This window comes from Myotis brandtii, unplaced genomic scaffold (genome assembly GCF_000412655.1).
Source record: "Myotis brandtii unplaced genomic scaffold, ASM41265v1 scaffold250, whole genome shotgun sequence".
Classification (NCBI taxonomy): domain Eukaryota; kingdom Metazoa; phylum Chordata; class Mammalia; order Chiroptera; family Vespertilionidae; genus Myotis; species Myotis brandtii.
In genome coordinates this window covers 735,691-757,458 of record NW_005359478.1, presented here as the reverse complement: position 1 = coordinate 757,458, position 21,768 = coordinate 735,691, and the positions used below count along the sequence as shown (strand labels likewise).

At 49.8% G+C, this 21,768-nt stretch overlaps 2 protein-coding genes across 7 annotated transcripts in view; one reads left to right on the top strand and one right to left on the bottom strand.

The window, feature by feature from the left end:
- The first annotated feature begins 5,021 nt into the window (after positions 1–5,021).
- On the top strand, positions 5,022–6,570 carry BOLA1 (bolA family member 1). 4 transcript variants are annotated; one of them, XM_005867407.2, is made up of 2 exons: positions 5,022–5,280; positions 5,827–6,570. In XM_005867407.2, exon 2 carries the CDS (start codon positions 5,835–5,837, stop codon positions 6,246–6,248), a length of 414 nt encoding a protein of 137 aa, XP_005867469.1. In that variant the 5' UTR covers positions 5,022–5,280; positions 5,827–5,834; the 3' UTR covers positions 6,249–6,570. The 4 variants fall into 4 exon arrangements, with proteins under 4 accessions (XP_005867469.1, XP_005867470.1, XP_005867471.1 ...); XM_005867408.2 differs by lacking the exon at positions 5,022–5,280 and adding an exon at positions 5,371–5,486; XM_005867409.2 differs by lacking the exon at positions 5,022–5,280 and adding an exon at positions 5,493–5,708.
- Positions 6,571–7,481: 911 nt separating this feature from the next.
- SV2A (synaptic vesicle glycoprotein 2A) overlaps positions 7,482–21,768 on the bottom strand; it is a 14,968-nt gene continuing 681 nt past the window's right edge. The window contains exons 1-13 of one of the 3 annotated variants that reach the window (XM_005867404.2): positions 21,745–21,768; positions 16,965–17,907; positions 15,431–15,611; positions 14,455–14,606; positions 14,208–14,341; positions 13,475–13,564; positions 13,126–13,236; positions 12,863–12,951; positions 12,034–12,198; positions 11,696–11,829; positions 10,458–10,664; positions 9,719–9,878; positions 7,482–9,306 (exon numbers count right to left, since the gene is read on the bottom strand). In XM_005867404.2, the coding sequence (XP_005867466.1) occupies positions 9,123–9,306; positions 9,719–9,878; positions 10,458–10,664; positions 11,696–11,829; positions 12,034–12,198; positions 12,863–12,951; positions 13,126–13,236; positions 13,475–13,564; positions 14,208–14,341; positions 14,455–14,606; positions 15,431–15,611; positions 16,965–17,586 (2,229 nt within the window). In that variant the 5' untranslated portion in view covers positions 17,587–17,907; positions 21,745–21,768 and the 3' untranslated portion in view covers positions 7,482–9,122. Of the gene's footprint in view, positions 9,307–9,718; positions 9,879–10,457; positions 10,665–11,695; positions 11,830–12,033; positions 12,199–12,862; positions 12,952–13,125; positions 13,237–13,474; positions 13,565–14,207; positions 14,342–14,454; positions 14,607–15,430; positions 15,612–16,964; positions 17,908–19,965; positions 20,038–21,744 lie in introns of those variants that run through there. The other 2 variants (XM_005867406.2, XM_005867405.2) reach the window with 2 other exon arrangements.

The following is a 21,768-nucleotide window of genomic DNA, read 5'->3' as shown; positions in this document are numbered from 1 at the left end:
AGGATTTTTAAAGAGACAAGGTTTTCAAATAAAGTGCTGTCTTGTTTTTCCGAGTGGCACTTTCTCCAGTTTAGGTAAATAAATGGTGGCAAAAAACCCAATGCTGGTAGTTTTTCGCAGGTTTGTTTGTTTAGAGCTGAAAGGGAAATCCCAAGAAGGACCCCGAAAGGACTGCGGGGGCCCTCAAGCCGATGCATTTACTCCCACTCAGGGGCACGGGATTATGAAGCCGATTGTCTCCTTGAGCCCTAAATTACCCTCAAAGTCCTGCCGATTCTGTCTCCTCAGTGCCAAACTCCCCTAAAGAATATATACTAAAAAAAGAAAAGAAAATGTACTAGGGCGGCTTCCTTTCTCCAATGAGTCACTGTCAGCAATGTGGCTTAACCCACCCCCACCCTCCTCCGCTGTGCGGAATCCACAGTGACTCAGGGCTACAACGGGTTGATCTTCCTCCTCATGACCTCCAGGAGGCGTCCGATACCACCTTCAAACTTGCTCCCTGGGCTTTCAAAATGTCCTCCGGCTTTCTTTATCCTGCTCCTGTTCCTCTGCCCACCCCTGAATCGGTGTGTGCATCCAGGCTCTGCCTCCCTCCCCACCTTTTATATTGTTCACTCTTCCCAAAGTCTTACCCATTTCCATGCTTTCGATGAACATCCAAATTTGTTGCAGGAACTCCGAGCCTTATACCAAACTGCTCACTGGATATTTCAACCTATTTGTTCCAAATACTGCACCTGTACAAATGCCTACCCTCACCCTCTTCTCTGTTGTTTTCCTGAATTGCACCAATAATCTTGCAGGCACTTAAGCCAGAATCTACTCCTCCCTGCATCTCAACAGCATATCCTGCTACGTCCTTAACATCTCTTCAGCCTTTCCCTCCACACTACTCTTGAATGCTCATTATCCTCTCTTAGATCAGCAACAGACCCTACAGATTCATTTGTAGATTCCTAGTCCTCCATCTGTCTAGAGAAAAGAATCAACAAATTCTATTCCTTGAGCCCCTTTCTGATGTTCTATTTTATCTTCACCTTTATTCAACCAATATTTATAGAGTACATGCTACCTATCAGGCTATGGATATACAGAATACAGACTAGTACAAAGAACTCTGTAATAAGATGCCTCTAGAAAATGGAGGAATTCTGAACTCTGGAAGTTAAATTAGCTAATATTGGCTATCTGTAGAGATTCCCTCTGGTAAGAATGCTGGTATATATCTGTGAAACACCAAATTCAATTAAATGTGATGGAACTATTTCCTCAATAACAGAATATAACTGAAGATAATTCTAACCCAATCCATTACATCATTTCAGAAGATGCATGTGGTAATAGAAAGATGTGGTCCACAAAGAGTCAAAACAGGGCAATTACAGTAGAAATGGTTGTTTCTGAGTATATGTCTGCTAGACACAAAGGATTGGGCTGTTATAGAAGGGACTCTAGTTGTGAAAGGATGAAATATTTCTGAACTCTAACTCTTAGCTCAGATTCCGTGCTCAATTAACAATTTTCTGATTAGTCTATTTGAAGATGAAAATAGGAGGCTGAGAATGGGAGAACCAGTTATGGGAAGATACATCTATCTCTAGAAGTTACATTTGCATATTGAACAGTCATAAATTTCTTATGTATTTTGTTAGTGTCTCTCCCCAAAGAGCTAGTCAACTCTAGAAGTTCTCATAGTTTCAAATTTTCAGATAGTGGGGACTCCCCCACACACAACTCTGGCACCCAGAAAGGCCCTGATTGGGAGACAAACTGACTTCCCCTCTCTGAGTTCTGATGGGTTTTTTGTGTTTTTTACTTCTATCACAGTGACCCTGTGCTGATAGGGAAAAAAGAAAAGAGATTATACTTAACTCTTATTATGTGAAAAATCCTATGCTGGGACCTACCTAGGAAGTATATATAATTGTTTGTTTCACAAATAAGGAGTTAAAGGACTTGCCATAAATCACACAGCCTCTTACTAAGACATGATTAGAACCCAGGTCGGCCTGAGTCAAAGACTGTGCTCTTTACCACTTCATTCACACTGCTTCACTAACTAGATGTTAGGCTAAGTGACTACTTCACCTACCCAGCACTGCTTTCTTCCTCTGTTAGAGTGAGAGATAAACAATACTTCAGGTTCCATCCAGCTATAAAACTGTATTAGCTAAGTCTAGATAGGCCAATATCCTTCAAAGTATCCCAGGCTCAATTACCATCTATTGCTCCCCAGAGGTCCTTTCCCAACATCCTTACAAGAGCTATTAAAAAATAAAACAGAGCAGGCCATTTATAAAAGTAGTACATCATCACAAACAGGCTGGATCTTGTTTCCTTAGCACCTCTGGGATTTTGAACCAACGGCAGCTGAGTTCCCTCCCAAGCAATCTAGTTAATCAAACATTTATTTTGCACTTTAGCTCCATCCCACCATTCAACCATCGTCCTCTCCCTTCCCCTTTCCCTCCGCCTCACCCCAACACCACCCAGCCTCCTACATACTGAGCTGTTCACATTCAGAGCAGCAAGGCCTTTCCACTGCCATTGTACATAGTTTCCTCTGGCTAGAATGCTTCATTCTCTTGACCTGCAAAATCCTCCTCATCCCACAGTTTCAGCCCAGATATTATCACCTCTTCCTTCATGAGGCCTTTCCTACTCCCACACACACAGCCTCAGTATACCCACATCTCTTTGTTCACATCCTGGTGATAGCACCACTCTGTTCTGTGCTTTGACACTGGTCTCATTTCCTTTCTATGACCATCTCAAGGGAGAGACCATGTCTTGATCTTTGAATCGGGGGTCCTTCATTCCCTCTACCTGACTCTTAATAGGGTAGTTAAATGTTTTTGGCACGATTAAATAAAACAATACTCAGAGAATTGGTGTCATCATTTCTAAAATAGTTCTCTTTAGTAACAACCACTCTCCAAATGCCCACTATAAATAATAGAGTGTAGTGGCCAGAGTGATGGAAGATATAATAGGAGCTTGTCAATTAACTGAAAATAATACATACTAGTACCTACCATAACAGAGTTGTTAGGATAAATTACAATAAGTGTAAAGAACCTAGTGCAGAGCCTAGAGCCTGAGAGGCTCAGTGCTGGGTTAGGAGGAAGAATAGCTTACTGGTTAATAGCCCAAATTCTACAGCCTGACCCGGTTAGGAACAGACCTGGCACCAACAAAGCAGGGGCATCCTAAAAATTCTTCCAATGAATTTGGAATTTCAAAAATAAACACTGGAGCCTGGCCAGTGTGGCTCAGTGGTTGAGCATTGACCTATATGAACCAGGAAATCACAGTTCTATTCCCCATCACGGCACATACCCCGGTTGTGGGCTCAATCCCCTGTAGGGGGCATGGAGGAGGCAGCTGACCAATGAGTCTCGCTCATCATTGATGTTTCTATCTCTCTCTCCCTCTCCCTTCCTCTATGTAAGCAATAAAAACATATATTTAAAAAATAAATAAACACTGGATTTATCCTACGACCCAACAATTCCACCCTGGATATATGCCAAACAGAAATGAATGTTTGCATCCAACAAAAAGCATGTACAAGAATGTACAAGTATATTCATATAACTGCAATACTACACAACAATAAAAATTAACAAATTAAATTACTGCCACACACATGGATGAATCTAACAGACAATGTTGAGCAAAAAAACAACACAAATGAATTCATACTATGTGATTCTATTTACATGACTTTCAAAAACCGACAAAACTAGTCTATGGCGAGAGAGAGGTTAAACTAACAACTACTATGACAGGATGATATTGACTTCCCAGAGCCTTCCAAGGTGCTGGAAATTTTCTGTACCTTGATTATGTGTGTATTTACGTATAAATTTAAGCGGTACACTTAAGATTTATAAATTTCCCATGTGAAAATGGAGCCTTCCAAGGTGCTGGAAATTTTCTGTACCTTGATATATGTGTATTTACGTATAAATTTAAGCAGTACACTTAAGATTTATAAGTTTCCCATGTGAAAATTATATGCCAATAAGCACAAATTAATTTTTTTCTAGTGAACAAAAATTGAAGTAATCATGGTGGGGGAAGGATGAGTATTTTGTTGGGCATCCCAATCCTCATGTTACAGATTAGTGTTTACTGTTGTTTTGTTTTCATTACACATAAGGTGACCACCATAATCTCTAGGTGCTTAAAGCCTCTAAAAGTCTTAATGTGGCCATGATAAACCTTCACTAAATAGTAGGTATTATTATGACTGTTTTTACTAGAAATAAAAACTATAGGTGGCCCTATAGAGCTTCCCCCTTGCAAAGCTTTATCTTTGCAAGAGGAATAATAATGTCAGCCTTCTCTATTCATACATTATTTCACTCATCCATTCAGTAAATTTTATTGAACACCCAAGTATGCCACAGCATCTAGAACAGTGATGGCGAACCTATGACACGCCTGTCAGAGGTGACACGCGAACTCATTTTTTTGGTTGATTTTTCTTTGTTAAATGGCATTTAAATATATAAAATAAATATCAAAAATATAAGTCTTTGTTTTACTATGGTTGCAAATATCAAAAAATTTCTATATGTGACACGGCACCAGAGTTAAGTTAGGGTTTTTCAAAATGCTGACACGCCGAGCTCAAAAGGTTCGCCATCACTGGCCTAGAATGTAGTGAACACATTCCCTTTGTCTAGATTTCTCTTTCCACAGGGTTAATTCCCTCATTCAAAGTTTTCTCTGTGCCCCTAAGTCTGGATGGCATGCCTCATTGGCATTATGACACTTAGCAATTGTCCGCTCGCTTGTCCATCTTCTCCAGCGTTCTGTAAACTCCTTAAGAACAGGGTCTGCTTTGTTCCACAACCTGCCTAACTGTTCTGGCGCACAATAATTATGTGTCCAATAAATGGGAGTTCTCTTTTCTTGTACGTAAAATCAAGGAGTTGGGCTACATGTTTGGCAATAAAATGTATTGAATAATTCCAATCCCAACTGCGCAGGGATTTCTTGGTTTTTATTGGATTGTTTGTTTGCTTTTGTTCTTGGTGGAAGGGGGTTGCATTCCTCTGCTGAAGAACCTCCGATGACCTCACGAGTCTGGAGAATCAGACTACAATTCCCGTGAGCCCTCGGGGCATCACGTAGCACCGGCCTGGTCCACTATCGCGCAGTGAGGACTCCATTTCCCAGCGTGCCTCACTCAGGACCAGAGGACGCCTAGAACGCCAGGACTCGGGTCCCAGAACCGCAACTGCTGTAGCCAAGGCGGAGAGGAAGGTAGAAAGGGCCCAGCCTAGGGTGCAGAGGGGACGCTGGCCCAGCCGAAAGCCCCGAGGGCATCACGTAGCACCGGCCTGGTCCACTATCGCGCATGAGGACTCCATTTCCCAGCGTGCCTCACTCAGAACCAGAGGACAGCACGCCTAGAACGCCAGGACTCGGGTCCCTGAACCGAAACTGCTGTAGCCAAGGCGGAGCGGAAGGTAGAAAGGGCCCAGCCGAGGGTGCAGAGGGGACGCTGGCCCAGCCGAAAGCCCGGCGTTGCACATACCGGCTTTGGCAACCTCCGTCCCAGTCCTGTTAACCCCCGAATGAACGAACGTACCTGGCGCGCGGGCCGCCTCTAATCCTCGCGTGGCCGACCACCGCCAAACCCCCGACGTCACACACAGGAAAGGGGCGGGGCCTCGGGGTCTGGCCTCCAGGCGGGTTTCCTGCAGCTGCGGGCCGTGGGCTCGGGCCGGTGTGGTGGGGCGGGGGGGGGAGGATGCGGCTCTCCTCGGGCGGGAGCCCTGACCCGCCTGCTGTGGCCTTTGTCTCCAGGGTGACGGATGCTGAGTGGACAGCTGGTCAGGCGCCTGTTCTCCATGGCCGGCCGCGTCTGTCTGTCCCGCAGCAGCGCGGGACCCGGGGCCGTAGGTCCCGTCGAAGCCGTCATTCGCACGAAGTTGGAGCAGGCCCTGAACCCGGAAGTGCTGGAACTGCGTAACGAGAGCGGCGGCCACGCGGTCCCACCGGGCAGCGAGACACACTTCCGCGTGGCGGTGGTGAGCTCTCGCTTCGAGGGGCTGAGCCCCCTGCAGCGGCACCGGCTGGTCCACGCTGCTCTGGCCGAGGAGCTAGCTGGGCCCGTCCATGCGCTGGCCATACAGGCGCGGACCCCTGCCCAGTGGCGAGAGAACCCTCAGCTGGACGTGAGCCCCCCCTGCCTGGGTGGGAGCAAGAAAACTCGAGGAATCCCCTGAACCCCAGAAAGCGAGGGCCGGGATCTGAATGGGGTGGGTGAGAGTAAGCTACTGGGGCCTTCTTCCCTTCAGTCCAGTCCAGTATTTGTAAGGGAAGAGGGTCGCCGGCCCCTCATTCAACCCGCCTGTACATAGTCCTCTGGAGGCAGCACCTCCTTTCAGATCAAAGCTAACCCAAGGAGAGAGCAGAATCACTCATGACTGCTTTTGCCCCAGACTCTTCAGGAGAAGCTGCCCGGTCGCTTTATGTTAAACTGTGACTAAGGAACTACAGATCTGATGAGCAGAAATAATCCTATACATTAAAAGAGAAAGCATCGTATGCGGTGTGTTGCTGTGTTATTAATCGCACATTGAGTCAGTGCTACAGATGTTCTTGAGAGACGAAAGATACCCGAAGCGCAGGGTAGTTAGGGAGGGCTTCATGGGGGAAGTGACGTAGTTGGATATTTAAAGAAAAGCACAGAAAGGAAAGGTGTTGCAGGCAAGGGGAAGAGCCCCCACAAAGGCATGGAAACTAGGCCGGGCAGGGACCAATTGGACAACACAGGATGTATACCTCGCATTTTCTTTATCCACTTATCTGTTAGCGGGCATTTAGGTTGTTTCCACATCTTAGCTGTTGTAAATAGTGCTCCCAGATTCTGATTTCAATTCTTTCAGTTAAGTACCCTGAAGTGGGATTGCTGCATTATATGGTAGTTCTATATTTAATTTTTTAGGAACCTCCATATATTCCGTCGCAGCATCAGTTTGCATCACCACCAAAAATGTGCAAGGATTCCAATTTCTCTACATGTTTGCCAACACTTTCTGTCTTTTGGGGAGTTTTTGGTAATAGCCATCTGATAGGTATGAGGTGTTATCTGGTGGTTTTGATTTGCATTTCCCTGATGATTACTTACATTGAGCATTTTTTCATATTCCTGTTGGCCATTCGTATGTCTTCTTTGGAGAAATATTTGTTCAAGTCCTTAGCCCATTTTTTAAGTCAGGTTAATTTTTTTTTTTTTTTTGCTATTGAGTTGTAGGACATTACCCCAAGTCTTTAAATCTGGGAGACAGGGCCCTCCACGTGTAGAAATGGAAAAATCAGAATAGAGAGGCCAGTTGAGGAAACCAGTGTGATACCTCATGTTCTTCTGGCTTTCATTTTGGAGAAAGGAGTTTTCCCATCTCACCATCGTCCCTTCCAGCAGGCAGAACAGAGAGGCAAGGAAGCAGACATAGTCATTTTGGATTTTAAGGATTGGTTGTTTTCTTTTTATTTTTCGTCAATATTTTTCATCTCATTTTTCACATCAATAGAGTTGGGTTTTGGGTTCCCCAGGAGAACAAGGGAGACGGATGGGTCCCTCCAGGGGGTGCAGGAGAGAGGGCTGCATCCAGCAAGTGAAGGGTGAAGGAAGGGCACACACTCGTACACTGGGCACTGGAGGAGAAGGCAGTCCTTTGAGCACAGAGAGTTCAACAGTCACCACCTCGTTCCGCGTTACAAAACGGGGGGAGTGACCACAGAGGTGGGGGCACCAGATGCAGCATGAGAAGGATGAGTTTGGATTTTCTTTTTTTGTTGTTGTTTTCACTTTTTTCCTTTTAACTTAACATTTTACAAACAGCTAAAAACTACAACACATCACAGCTACACTGGTGGGGAGGGGGGCACCAAAAAAAGCAGCCACACAAAGTGGGGTGGAGCAGGGGCAGCTTAACCTACAGGGGCTATTGTGTGGAAAGGCTGAGATGGGGAAACTGAGGCTCTGGTCCCTGCATTGGGGGGTCCCTGGCTTGCTACCCACCCTCTTTCCACTTCGGAGGAATTGCTGGGCAGGCCCCTGCTCCTTGTGCTTTTTGATCTGCTGGTTTGACCTTAGGCCTGCTTTCTTTCCCTCCCCTGATCCCCGACTGAAGGGATCGGTTGGGGATGGGAGGGCAGCTGCGCTGTAACCATCTGTGCTATAGTGAGTGGAGCCTCTCACTCCAGAGGCCTGTGCTTCTTGAGAGGAAGGAAGGGACCCTCAGATCTCCCGGGACTGGTCTGGTACTCATCCCAGCCTGGCCTCGGGCTCCTCCCTCCCAGGCCTGGCACAGAAACAAGGTTAGGGGAGGTACTACGGAAGGCAGGGTTGTGTGTGTCTGCTGAAATTACCCTTGGCTTGTATTGTAGGACAGTATAGTGACACCCCACCCCATGGCACATACACACACACAGTGTACACACGCAGTCACACACACACATAGTCCTGCGGAGCTGCTTCAGAACTTAATATATAAATAAATAAGAACCAGAAAGCTAATTTCATAAAATCCAGGCTTCGTATAGCCTATGTTGAGGGGGAAGTAGAGGCTAGGGGTCTGAGGTTTATTGCTACTCCCCCAGCATCCAACAGGAGGCATGAGAGAGCACTCGAGGCCCTTCTGTCTCTTAAGTTGAAGTTCTTTTGGTCCGTGGTCTACACCAAGCCGCAGCCCCCAGCATAACCACGCGTCCATGATTTCACCAGGGCATAGGCAGAGGAAATGGGGGGGAAGGCAGGAAGCCTGTTCTGGAGACCCTGGAGCTCAGAAGAGCAAAGACTCCCCCCTCCCCCCTCACTAACAACAGGGAGAAGGGTGGGGCCAAGCCTTCTCTTGTGCAAAGTCAAGGGTGGTAGGAGGTGGGGAGTAGAGCTGCATCCCAAAACTGGGATGAAGGAGCCTTCCCTATAGTGTTTGCCCACGGGGTCACACACATGCACACGCACACATACACAAGGCTAAGACACCAAACATGGGCATGGGGAGGGAGGGCTCGGGACCAGGATGGCAGGGCAGGGGAAGGGAAGAAGTTGGTCTCACAGTGTGCCTGCCACCCCCAAAGTCCCAGAGAGCCCCTCACTGCAGCACCTGCCCCCGGGTCTCAGGCAGCTTCAGGGCCAGAGAGCTACCAAGGGCAAGGGCAGCAGAGGCAAAGAGGATGGGGGCAGCCTTGGTGATTCCCACAAAGGACGTGAAGATGCTGATCCCCAGCACGGCGGCCAGCTTACACAGGGCGTTCAGGAAGCCGAAGGCTGTGGTCCTGTTCAGGGGTCCCCCAGTGCAGCACGGAATGGGCCAGACCAGGAGGGAAACAAAGAAAGAGGCAGGGAGGGTTGGTGGGGGCAGAGCAGGTGTGAGGAAGTAAAGGAGAGATGGCAGGCAATGTCCAAGAGGGAGAGGAAGGACAGAGGTCAGAGAGGTGAGGGACGCACAGCAAGGAATATAGGTAAATTGGGAGGCAAGGGGTAAGGAGACAGAAAATTAGGTTAATCGTTACGATTTCAAGGAGTGAATTCAAAGCTAACCAGCTCTTAGAGGAGAAACTCAATGGAAACGTATATCCTTTTACCCCCGAAAGATGCTTTTTCCATTCAGCCCCTCTTCCTCACCCCACTCTCCCCCACCTTCTATGCCCTCACACGGCTGCCCTGCCCCCACCACATTCCAACTACCTCTTGTCCGAGGGGTAGAGTTCAACAGTCAACACGTCCAGCGCGTTCCAGGATGCGATGCTGACCCCCCCAAAAAGGCAGAGCAGAGCGATCATAGCTGACTCACTGTTCCCAAAAGACAGGAAGAAGCAGGAGATGCAGGACATCACACTGGAGCCGGCTGGAACCGGAAAGGAGAGCAGCGTGAGCCTGGCCACAGTGGCACCCATCCACTGCCCACCCCGTCCCATCGACTGGTGTTGAGTGCAGCCCAAGATGAGACTTTTTCCAAGGTTCCCCAAAAGGAAGGCTTTTCGCTCATTCCCAGCCTCCCTCATCATTTTCTCCTTAATCACGTCAGTACCAACCACTTCTCCATGCCAGCTGTGGGCCAAAAACCTGATGCCGTACGTGCTCTGGCCTAATATGTCAACCCTATGAAGCAGGTTCTGGCTTCACCCCCATTTCCCAGAGGATACAACTGGGCTCACAGAGGTTAGGGAACTTGCCCAAGGTCGGTGGTGAAGCTGAGATTCAAAACCTATAACCTCAAAGCCTGTGCACTTGCTATCCCGTCTACTGCCTTTACTCAGCGGAGAAGCTTCCGGGCCGGGCCCCACCCCACCCTGCAGCCACCCCCCAAGCAGAAGACATGAGAGAGAGAACCTTCTCTGGCTAAGGTGAGAAGCCTGTTGACACTCTCTCCTCCCCGCAGCACCCTAATCGGTTCTGACACCACCGCCCAGCCTCTCCCCCGTACCAAGCATTCGGAGCCTGCCGATCTTGTCCATGAGCAGGGCAGACACAATATTCCCCGGAAGCACAGCCAGCGTTCCCAGGAAGCTGACGAAGTACACCATGTAGGCCCCTTCGCCCGTCCCCGTCACGTCTAACGGGCAGCCCTCCTTGTTGTGCAGGAATGTGCTGTTCACCAGGTGGCTGTTCACAAACTTGTACTCAAACAGGTCTGGGGGTGAGGGTCAAGACAGGCAGGCAGTCATGTCAAATGGGAGAAGGAGGCTGCTACTGCTATGGCTCAGGCTCGGCCTCTGCCTTTGTGGAGTTTAGCACTTATTGCAAAACATCAAATAACATCACCATAGGAACTAGAAATCTTTTTTTTTTTTTTTAGAAATCTTTATAGCAGAAAATGTCCATGGTCTATTACATGAAACGGCGACTATCTGTTTCCACGTTTTTTAATCAATAATCGGCTTCCCCCGTCTACACCTTTTCCTTCCCCTCTCCTCTCCCTCCTCCCCCTTCCCCCTCAGACACATCACCTTTACCTTCCTCACTTCTAAGCTCCCAGGGCCCTTCCTTTGCCTCTGTAACTTGTTTCCTAAGCCCATTTCTTCTAGTAATTACTTCTACCTCTGTGACTTTCCAAATAAATGTTCTCTTATAAAAAATGAAAAATAATCTGCTTCCTATTGATTCTTTTTGTCCGCCTTGCTATTAGCAGTGGCAAAAAAATACTGGGGGGGGTGGGGCGGGGGGAATGTAAGACCATTGAAAGTCCTATCCATTATCTTTTCCTGCAAAGTGGGAAAAGCTCACCCAGTACTCCATTTAGAGGTGGGAAACCGCAGTCTAACAATCCCAGCATTTCATGTGCATATAGTTTGAGAATCACTGTTAAAGAAATGGACTGATGCAATAATTTCCAACCTTTCCTCACCAAATATCTCTTTTTATTTTTCCCAAGAGCCCTGTTTTGAATGATTTCTGTCCTCTTCAAAAGGGCATTATTACAGCCACATTGAATTGTTTTAATTCTAGGCAAAGGCAAAGAAATTTGATATTTTTGTCATATAGACTAACTATCACAGGAACATGTTCAATTTCCATTAGAGTTTTGGAATTATTGGTGGTAGTTAATGTGCCCCATCCTTCCTTCAAGGCTCCAGAGAGCTCAGCTTGAGAACCTGAGCTAGGGACCCCTCCTCAAGTGCACCCAACCCTCTGGTCTGACAGCCACCGGCCACTCCACCTTACCAGTGTTATAGAACACGGTGTTGATGAATGTGCAGTTGCGGAAAAACGTGTTGCTGGATGTGACATCCTCGAAATAACACTCCTCAAACAGGGAATCCTCAAAGGTCACTGACTTCAGGCGCAGCCCAATGAACCTGGAAGACAGGATGGTGAGAGGCACTCCCCTCCTCCTCCTCCCCTCCTCCAAGGCTCATTCCCTTAGTGAAGTCACGGGAAGCTGAGGCATTGAGGAGAAACCACAGATCTTTGCCCCAAAAATACATGTCTCAAAACGCCCAGATTCATAAAAGAGACAAGGGGAAGAGGGACCAGAGGGCAGTATAAAGGTCCCCACATACTTGTCATTGAAGTACTGTCCCCCTCGGTGGATCTGATTCTCCAGGGTGAAGTTAAAAGTCACATGCTCTACGCGCTCCCCAGGGAACACTTTGGTGCGGGCTGCGTAGTCCACCGCCTGGAGATGGCGGATCATGTCGGGAAACCAGACAGTCAGGCCATAGTAACTGAAGAGTCAAGGGCGATGGAATCAGGGCTCAGGGATTGGAGCCAGGCATTCCAGAATGAGGGGGGAGATCGAGGATCATCAGCCCATGTCAGGACCTTGCTCACCTCTCCAGTCTTACCTCTCACCACTCCTCCCTTCACCAATTGTAGTGGTTCTTCTAACCCTCCCACCATGCTCTTTATCTTCCAGGCATTTGCTCTTCCCTCTGCCTAAAACATCCTCCCTAACCCACCCTCAGCCTAACTCCCATTCATCCTTCAGAACTCACATCTGGACTGGGAAACCCCTCTCCTATGCTCCCAGAACATCTTGTACTTCCCCCTCCACCCCCCCATCCCCGCCCCATGTGGTACTCATCACACTGCCTTATGCTAGTTTTGTCTAGCTCCCTGCCCAAGATGTAAACTCCGTGAGGACTGGGGCTACATTTATTTCAGCCCAGCACAGTACCTGACACAGAATAGAAACTTATCACCGTTCAGCCTATAATACAGTGTGTTGGATTAATGAATGGAGTAGAGGAGCAAGGTGGAGGATCAGAGGGGATCTGAACAGCACCTTCCCTCATTATTTGCCCCCTTCATTTCCATTTTCTCCACCTCTCTCCCCACCCACACGCCATCACATCCACTACATACCATCTACCCCACCCACCTTCTCACCTGAAGGACATGGTGAACCACACACCCATCATCATTAGAGTGATGCGCCGATATTCTGGACCAAAACAGGAGAGGAAATTCCCCCAAACCTAAGCGAAGTAGAACTAAGTCAGACAGTGGCCGCACTAACTTCTAAACACCCCCATATCCCCATGTCGCTACCCTACCACCTCCCTTCAGTTTACCTATCACCCCACACACTGCCTTCCTCTCCACTCCTCCCACTTCCTTCTCTCTCTCTCCACCATACAATCCCTTATTACCTGCCCCCCCAGGTTCGATGCCCGGACCCCCCAGCGCTGGTACCAGGTCCCTGTGTCTGACTGGATTTCAATCAACTCATCCTCCTGATGAATCGTCTTAATGTGGGTTACCTGGGGTCGAGAGAAGGAGTGAGCAGTCACCTATCTGCATTTCCCAATTCCTTCCAGGTGTCTCAGGTTCTCCCACACTATCAAAATGGGAGGAAGGGGTGGATAGGATACCCTAAGAGATGTCATTGAGAGAGAGTGTTGTCAGAGATGCCTAGGAAGGTTGGGGTATCCAGAGAGGGGCCAGGTGGCGGTTGGGGTGCAACAGCTTGGAGGACTGAAGGGTAGGACTGTGGCTTACTGAGAAGACTCGCTCAGGATGTCCCTTGGCTCGCATGTTGGTGTCATGAACTTGCTTCAGCACCATCCAGGCCTCATCATGCTTCCCATTCTAGAGCCAAAAGAATCCCCGTATCCAGGTTAGCCCCACCCTGACCCTGGGTTGTAGACCCCCCCTCCTCCCAACCTGGCTTCTGGAGTCATGGAACACAAAAACGTCCCCACCCCCAACCCCTGACCTATGGGCAGGTCCATCACCCACTCTAAAAGGGCCCCAAGCAAGATATAATCAGACTTGGGCAAGAGTGGGGGGAGTCCAGGAGATAGATACAAGCATAGGTCCTAGGGATCCCTTGGTAAAATGGTAAAAAAAAAGAAAACAAAACAAGCAAATGATGATAATGGGCAAGCATGTAGTCAGACAGTCCTAAACCTGTTGGACCAAGATATAGTTGGAAGGGAGAACTGGGGAGGGGGGTGGGGGGAATAGAACTTTTCTGGAGCTGTGAAGTCAGGGCCAGGGCCCCTGCCTGTGAAATGTTAAACCACCCATGGTTGAACAGGTCCCCTGGCTTCTCCACCCACAGAACCCTTCTAGAGATGCATTCCATACAAAGGAAGTAAGATAACACCCAACAGAGTATGGACCCTGTGAGGAAGGCAGGCAGCTATATAGGATCAAACCAAACCCACAGTGGTGTTTGAATACAGGAGCCCCCGCTGCCCTACCCCCAGCCCAGCCCCAGCCCAGTCACCTCCAGGAAGAAGCGGGGACTCTCAGGCTGGGTGGTCAGAGCCCCGATGGCAAACACAGAAGGAAAGGCGCAGACGAGGACAAAGACCCTCCAGCTGTGGAACTGGTAAGCGGACCCCATCTGGAAACTCCACCCTGGCAGGGACAATCATAGATTCAGCAGAGAGGCCATTGGCTGGGGGTGCCCACCACAGGGAGCACAGGAGACGGGGGAGACATCTGGGGTGCGTTCCCTACGGGCTGCTCACCATAGTGGGGGATGATGGCCCAGGCCATAGCCGCTGCATAGACGCCACCAATCATCCAAAACATGCAGAGCCAGCTCAAATGCTCCCCACGCTTCTCCTGGGCCAGAAACTCCGAGAAATAGGAGAAGACAATGGGGATAGACCCCCCAATCCTGGAGGGCATTGCAAGAATTCAGCATTGGAAATGGCCCTATTCTTTATCTCCTGCCCCAATGCTCTGCATCACCCAGTCCCTTCCATCATCCAGACCCTTCTAAAGAGACTCCTTCTCACACCTAGAGCCCTTCAAACTCCCTCACCACCATCCATCAAGCACCCATCCTTGGGACCCTGGGAACCAAGCAGCAGCAAAGGTGGGAGGCCAGCAGGTGGAAGGGAAAGAGAAGGGACAAACATTGAATCTTGAAGATACTACAGAGTTGAAAGGAAGGGAAGATGATTACAGAAAAAGGGCAAGTCCTCCTCCCCACCCCCCCAGAAAAAAAGGGCAAAGAAGAGTCTGAGAGCAAGTATGAGGGAGCAGACCAGAAAATAGCTTGGAAACAAGGAGAAAGTACATGCAGGGAGAAGTTCAGGAATAGGATGGGTCATGGTTTCAGAGTTCAGGTTGTCAAATGCAGGAAATATGCAGGCTCTGGGAAGGGAATGACTCAAGGGTCCACAGATAACCAGATGTGAGGATGAGACCACTAGGCCTCTTCATGGAGTCAGGCTCAGAATGGAACTAAAGGGCGGGGTGGAAGCCTCAGGCATGGGACAGGCATGGAATGGCATTCCGGACAGGCAGTAGGCAGGTCCTGGACAGGGAGAAGCTGGCCTGAAGATGGTGGGAGGAGAAAGGAATCCATTCATTCAACTCATACATACTAGTCCTTAAAGTGCTTCTGGTGTGCCTGGCACTGTGCTGGGCCCCAGGGATATAACAGTGACCACAGCATAGTCCTGCCCTCCAGGGGCTTAGGAGGTGGACACTCACCCAACCCCAGAAAGGAGGCGGCAGAAGAGGAAAGTGCCATAACCCTGAACAAAAGATGAGAAAAAGGCGAAGACGCTGTTGACTGAGAGAGAGATGAGCAGACACTGTCTCCGACCCAGCCGGTCAGCCAGACCGCCCCAGAGGAAGGCTCCCACCATCATGCCCAGGTAGACGATGAGGCCTGGAAGGAGGAAGAGGCAGGGAGGGTATGAGTCTATAGACCCACCTAGTTTTTCCATTCACTGAACATTAAATGATCTGAAACTGCAGCCGAATAGATCAAGGACTCCAAGGTCTTCTAAAAGCTAATCCTACCCAGAGGTGAGAGCAGGTGAGAAAAGATGAATTGTGGAAGCAAAGATGGGAAGGCCATCTCTGCAGGCCAGTGGTTCAAAGGCAGGAATACAGCTACAGGAGAAACCCAGAATTCTCGTTTCTCTCCCTCTCACTCTCTCTTGCTCACTCTTACTTCTCTCTCTCTTGCTATCACACAGACACACAATACCCCCATCTCTGGCTTGCCTGGAATGAGGAATGAATTCCTAAACCCGCCCAGGAACCCCTCCATCCTCTCTGCCTTGAGGCCCTCAAATTAGCAGGAGGTCTCTCTCATGTTCCCTGGGAAAAGAGCTCCAGTCCTTTACTCCACCCAGGAAATCCTCCCCACAAAATCCTTATAATGCCAACACTTCTGGTCCTAAAACGCTCCTGTTTCTTACTTCATTCATAAATTCAGAATTGGAATCGATCTTAAAAATCATCTACTCCAGACTCTACATTTTACCCAGGCCTAAGCAGAGCCCCAGGGGAAAAGGAACCTGCCCAATAGCTCATGGTAACTTGGTGGCGGAGCAAGACTGAGATCCTTTCTGAGTGAGTCTGGGAGTTCCCTTCCTCAGGGTCCCCATCAGGAAGGGCCACCCACTGGCCCCTGACTCCCAAGGCTGACCAAGAGCTTCTCTGGCTGGAGGCAGGCCTAGGATTCTTCCCCTACTCCCACCACCCCAAACTGATCCTTCCCGTATCACCTAGGGCAGTGGTCGGCAAACTCATTAGTCAACAGAGCCAAATATCAACAGTACAACAATTGAAATTTCTTTTGAGAGCCAAATTTTTTAAACTTAAACTATATAGGTAGGTACATTGTTATTAACTTAATTAGGGTACTCCTAAGGCTTAGGAAGAGCCACACTCAAGGGGCCAAAGAGCCGCATGTGGCTCGCGAGCCGCAGTTTGCCGACCATGGACCTAGGGAGTTTGAATACTGACTTTTTGTTGCCGCCATCAGGGAAAGGGGGCAGGATAGCAAGAGGAGAGGCTCTGAAGAAACATTAAATAGGGTCCCTCCCACTATGGCCACCTCCCAACCACTGGCCCAAGCCCCAGCCCAGCTGTCCTCCCCGAGGCCCCCCTTGCACAAACAACCTGTGACCCGAGCCCACGGGAGCGTGTGTGTGAGGGGGAAGTGCAGAGGAGCCCTTGTTTACAGAGTTTGGAGCAGAATGGGGGCTGGAGCAGCCCCAGTGTGTCTTACCCAGCATGCCTTTGTTGGAGTCAGACAGGCACATGTCTTTCTCAGCGCTGGGCAGCACGAAGCCCACCACAAAGACCTCAACACCATCAGCCATCAGCGCCAGACCAAGCACGAAGTAGAGTGTCCACTGGAAGCGGCCGTGGCCACACTCCCGGAGGATGGTCTCATACTGCTGGGCCAGTTCTTCCCGATCTTTCCGCCGCTGTGCCGCCCCCCGGCCCCCAGGCGGGCCCTCCCCATCATCCAAGCCTCCCCTCACTCCAGCCAGGGGTGCTCCATCTGCCATCTGCTCGCCTTTGCCCCCAGACTCTGCCCGGGGGATGCCCTGATATTCCCCCTCATAGATCTCATCATCCTCATCGTGGCCCTCTGTGGCATCACTGGAGACGCCACCTTCCTCCTCCTCCTGGGCCCCTTCCCCACGGTAATAGCCATCAGCTGGAGCAGGGTAGTCATCGTCATCATCATCCTCCTCAAAGCGGGAGTAGGATCTGCGGGAATATTCGTCCTGGACTCTGTCCAGGCCCTTCCCCACCTTCTTGGCTGCATGCTTCTTGACTTCCTTGGCAATGTCTTTGGCCCCACGGATGAAAGCTGCCCGGTCTCTGAAGCCCTCTTCCATGACAGGTCTCCCCCACTCCCTGCTCCTTATTCAGCTTTTGCTCAAGAATGTGGAGTCAGAAAGACCCTTCTCCCAGTTACTTTGATGAAGTGTGTTCAAGTATCTTTGGGCACCGAATAGGACCTGGCCAGTGAATGTCTAGGAGAAGAAAAGAGGGAGGAGAGGTGTGGCCTACACCCAGTTCAGTTGGGTACATAGGGAAGGGAGAGGGGAAGTAGGGGAATGAGAAGGAGAGGGGAAGCCAGCTTGGGGGGGCTAAGCTGGGGAGCCAGGATAACTCAGGAAAAGCCGCCTACTTCTCTTCCAGGCACCTCTGGATATCTAGAAATAAGAAGAAGGAGAAGAAAGAGGTTGTAAGGCTTAGGATGGTAAAAAAAAAAAAAAAAGGCCAATACAGAGCTCTTGTCGACCCAGAGCCCCACCTGCACCATGTGGGACAGAGATGGCCTCCTTGCTTCAAGCTCGCATCGGATAAGAAGGAATGACTGCTGGGACCAACTGCAGGTCATTCAGTATAAACCCCTTGACTCTGACCTTGGAGACTAGATCCATGGGATTGGCCCTTCAGTAACAGTCACCCACACAGAGCTCTTCTCCTGACCCTCCACCCCACATCCAGATCAAACCCCTTCCTTAACCACCAACCTGCAAAGAATAAAACAGGAAATAGGAGAAACCAGAATTCCCTGCGCTAGCCTGCTCTAAGGTCAGAGCGTTGGGAGAATGTGTAGAAGGAGCACCAAATCCTCCGACCTGTTGCCTTCAGGGCACTGATGGCATCTGAAGGTGGAGCTTCCAAAGTCCTCCCCTCGGGTTCCATCCCAAGGAGAGGCCTCCTCCCAACATTGCCCCGTGAGTAAAAGCTCCGCTTCCAGACCTGGGTTTGACTTCCTGCTTCAGCACTTATTAGCTAAATGACCACGGGCAGGTCTCTGAACATCCATGCCTCAGTTTCTTCTTTGGGAAAAATAAGCATTAAGAAACATAATGCACAAAAGTAAAAAAAAAAAAACACACATAAGCTCCTTGCCATAGTACCTGGCACATAAAAAGTGATGACTAAATATTATTTCTTACTCTTTGTGGCAATAATGATATAGTGAGATGCCCTCTGCTCCTAAGACCCCAGGAAATGCTCTTGAGGGTGAGCAGCAGACAGGGAAACTGGCAGGGAAAGGCTGCTTCAGCACAAAGTACACACAGCTATGTGACCTAAGTTGAAATCCCAAGTCTGCTATTTACTTAACTAGTCAATCTTGGGGCAGGTTACTTAACTTCCCTAAGCCTCAGTGTGCCTAGATTTAAACTGGGGATAATCATCTCTATTTCTCCAAGTCCGTGTGAGAATTTAATCTCACAGTAGATATCCTATAAATATTCATTCCCTTCCTATTAGATTGAACAATGGGAACGAAGCAGGAACCGGCAAGAATAAAGCAGGGGGTCATAGTTGGGTGCTGTTGTCCAATGTCCTCCCAAAACAATCCCAAGACCCGTCTGTGTTCTAACTAATTCCAGCAGCTTGGCCCACACTGTCCCCAGCTAGACAAACAAAGGGACATTCGAAAAAAGGGAGACCTAGAACCCGAGGCCTTGGAGAAGAGGGCAGATCAAAAGCTAAGAAAGAGGTAATGACTGGCTGCTGTCACTTTCCTTCAGGATATTAGCCTGGTGGGGTAGGAATGGAGGAGACTGATCAAGCATACACTTCCAACGTGGGGGTGGGGGGGCGTCTAAAGTCCAGAGTAACCCTAGCTGGTTTGGTCCAGTGGATAGAGCATCAGCCTTTGGACTGAAGGGTCCTGGGCTCAATTCCAGTCAAGGGCACATGTCTGGGTGGCGGGCTTGATCTCAATTAGGGGGCATGCAGGAGGCAGCCGATCAATGATTCGCTCTCATCATTGATGTTTCTATCTCTCTCTCCCTCTCCCTTCCTCTCTGAAGTCAATACATATATATTTAATAAATAAATAAGTAAAGTCTATAGTAGTAGCATCTCATTGCTCCAGGGCCTCCCCTCTTAATCCCCCTTAATTCTTTCTGTCCCTCCTCCAGTAGTCTAGGGAAAAGGAGTCCACAAATACCGCATTGCGTAGGAGGCTGGTATGGAGGGGGCCTTCAGCCTCCCCCCCAAAAACATACATCCTCCAGAGGGAGACATGGGAGAACCCCTACTTCCTTCATAAAGCAGAGGAAGCAGGACTAGATTCTCACCAGAGATCATTCCCCTAAAATATCCTGCCTCCATCCAAGGCCTTCATTAAATGTCACACACTTGCGCGTGCGCGCGCACACACACACACACACACACACACACAGGGAGAAGGGGTAAGTAGTGCTATGTGGTTCAGAGAGAAGCACTGGCAAGCAGAGCCTTACCCCCTCGAGGACAGGTGTGAGCAGTGGACCACCATGACCAGAACCAGTGACCCCTATGCCACCTTTTTTTCTTTGTGGATCAGGGTCCAAACCATCCCCTATGAAAGAGAGGGAACTGTGGAATCCCCTCACTGCATGGCAACTTGCTTTCCTCTTCTTTCTTTCCCAGCTAGGATCTCCCCACCCCAAACCCTGAAGGAGGCAGATGGACCCACCAGGAGCCATACCCAATGTCTGTTAACACTATTTACCCCTGAGGGTGCATTGTAGGGTAGGGAAGGCCCCTAGAGCCACCGCAGGATATGAGATGGCTCAACAGCCAGCTCCCCCAGGGCCAACAAGCCCAGGAGGTCAGGAGAGAGAGAAAGAAGACAAATTCTTTGTGCTGGTGAGAAAGTGATGCTATTTTTAGCTCCAACAGCAGCACAGGGTGGCTAAGCCTGTGGGAGACAGACAAGACTTGGAGAGGTGGAGGCTAAAGAAGACAAGATTCAGGGTTACACAGCCCTTTAAGGTTGGCTGGCTTCACCTGCCTGGACAAATGACATTCTTGGCAGAGGAGGGGGGGACTGGGACTCCTGAGCAAATGCTGCCTTTCGGGATAACTCACTCAACCCTGGATCAGAGGAGAGTCCAGAAGCCACCTCCCACCCCATTCAAGCACCTGACTTTCAAAACCACCTTGACTCCCCAGGCCACCCTAGCCCAGGTGACAAGGTCATTAAGAAGCAGCCACTTATCAAAACATCCACGGGGTGGGGGGGGAGGTACCAGGAGGGAGGAGGTACTGGAGCACCCCTCCCTGTTCCAGCTGGGGGACCGAGCCTCAGCCCCCACCCCAGGATAGCCAAGGCTGCACCTCCCCTCCCTACATCCTACCCCAGGAAGATGGAGCAGCCACATTTCTGAAGGGGGAGAGGGTGTCAGCTGAGAATGCACACATTGGAATACGGAGGGCAGAGAGGCAGGGACGAAGGAAGAGACCTTTATACAAGCACAGACACAGGCACAGAGACCTTCTCTACCAGCATTTGTGGCGAACCCCCCGCCCCGCCATCCCACCGCTGCTCTGCTGTAAGGGAGGAGCCCCTAGAATTGACAGAACCAATTCTCAGCGCCTCCCCTCACCCTTGGTCCTGCTGTTGGACCAGTGCCCATCATCACTCAGTACCCCTTCCCCCCCCACCTGGGAGCAAATGCCTCCAGACCAGCCACCCACACCCCAACCCTGGTAGTTTACCATTTCTACCTACCCAGTATTTCCATTTTTCACCCCCTTCCCTCCCTCCTTCACCTGCCCTTCCTCCACTGCCCCCACTGCCCCCCCCCCCAAGTCCAGGCGAGCAGACTGAGGCAGCATCCATCCTCTGGCCTCAGCCAAGGTCATTTATCAATCATTGGGGGGGGGGGAGGGAGTCTCCAAGGTGAGGAGGGGAATGGAGTTTGAGGGAACCCTATTCCACCTAACAACCCCCCACCCCGTCAATATCTGAGGAGGGGAGGAGGGGAGTAAAGAAAACATCCTCTCTCTCTCTCTCTCTCTCTCTCTCGCTCTCGCTCTCTCTCTCTCTCTCTCCCCTTCTCTCCCCATATATATTATAATCAGCACAGCAACCGAAATAAATGTCCATTCAAGCCAGTACCAATCCCTCCTTCCCCCTAAAGCGGGGACGGTCACCCTCCCCACCAGCAAAGCATAGGTGGGTAAAATGGCTGCAAGGCAAGGATGCTCCTGCCCCGGGCGGGGTGGAGGTGAGAGGCCGAGAGGAGGGGTCTCACCTGGGCTAGGTCCCCCGGGAAAGG

Excerpts from the sequence above, each read along its gene's own strand:
- BOLA1 (XM_005867407.2), top strand. The coding sequence starts at position 5,835 with ATGCTGAGTGGACAGCTGGTCAGGCGCCTGTTCTCCATGGCCGGCCGC.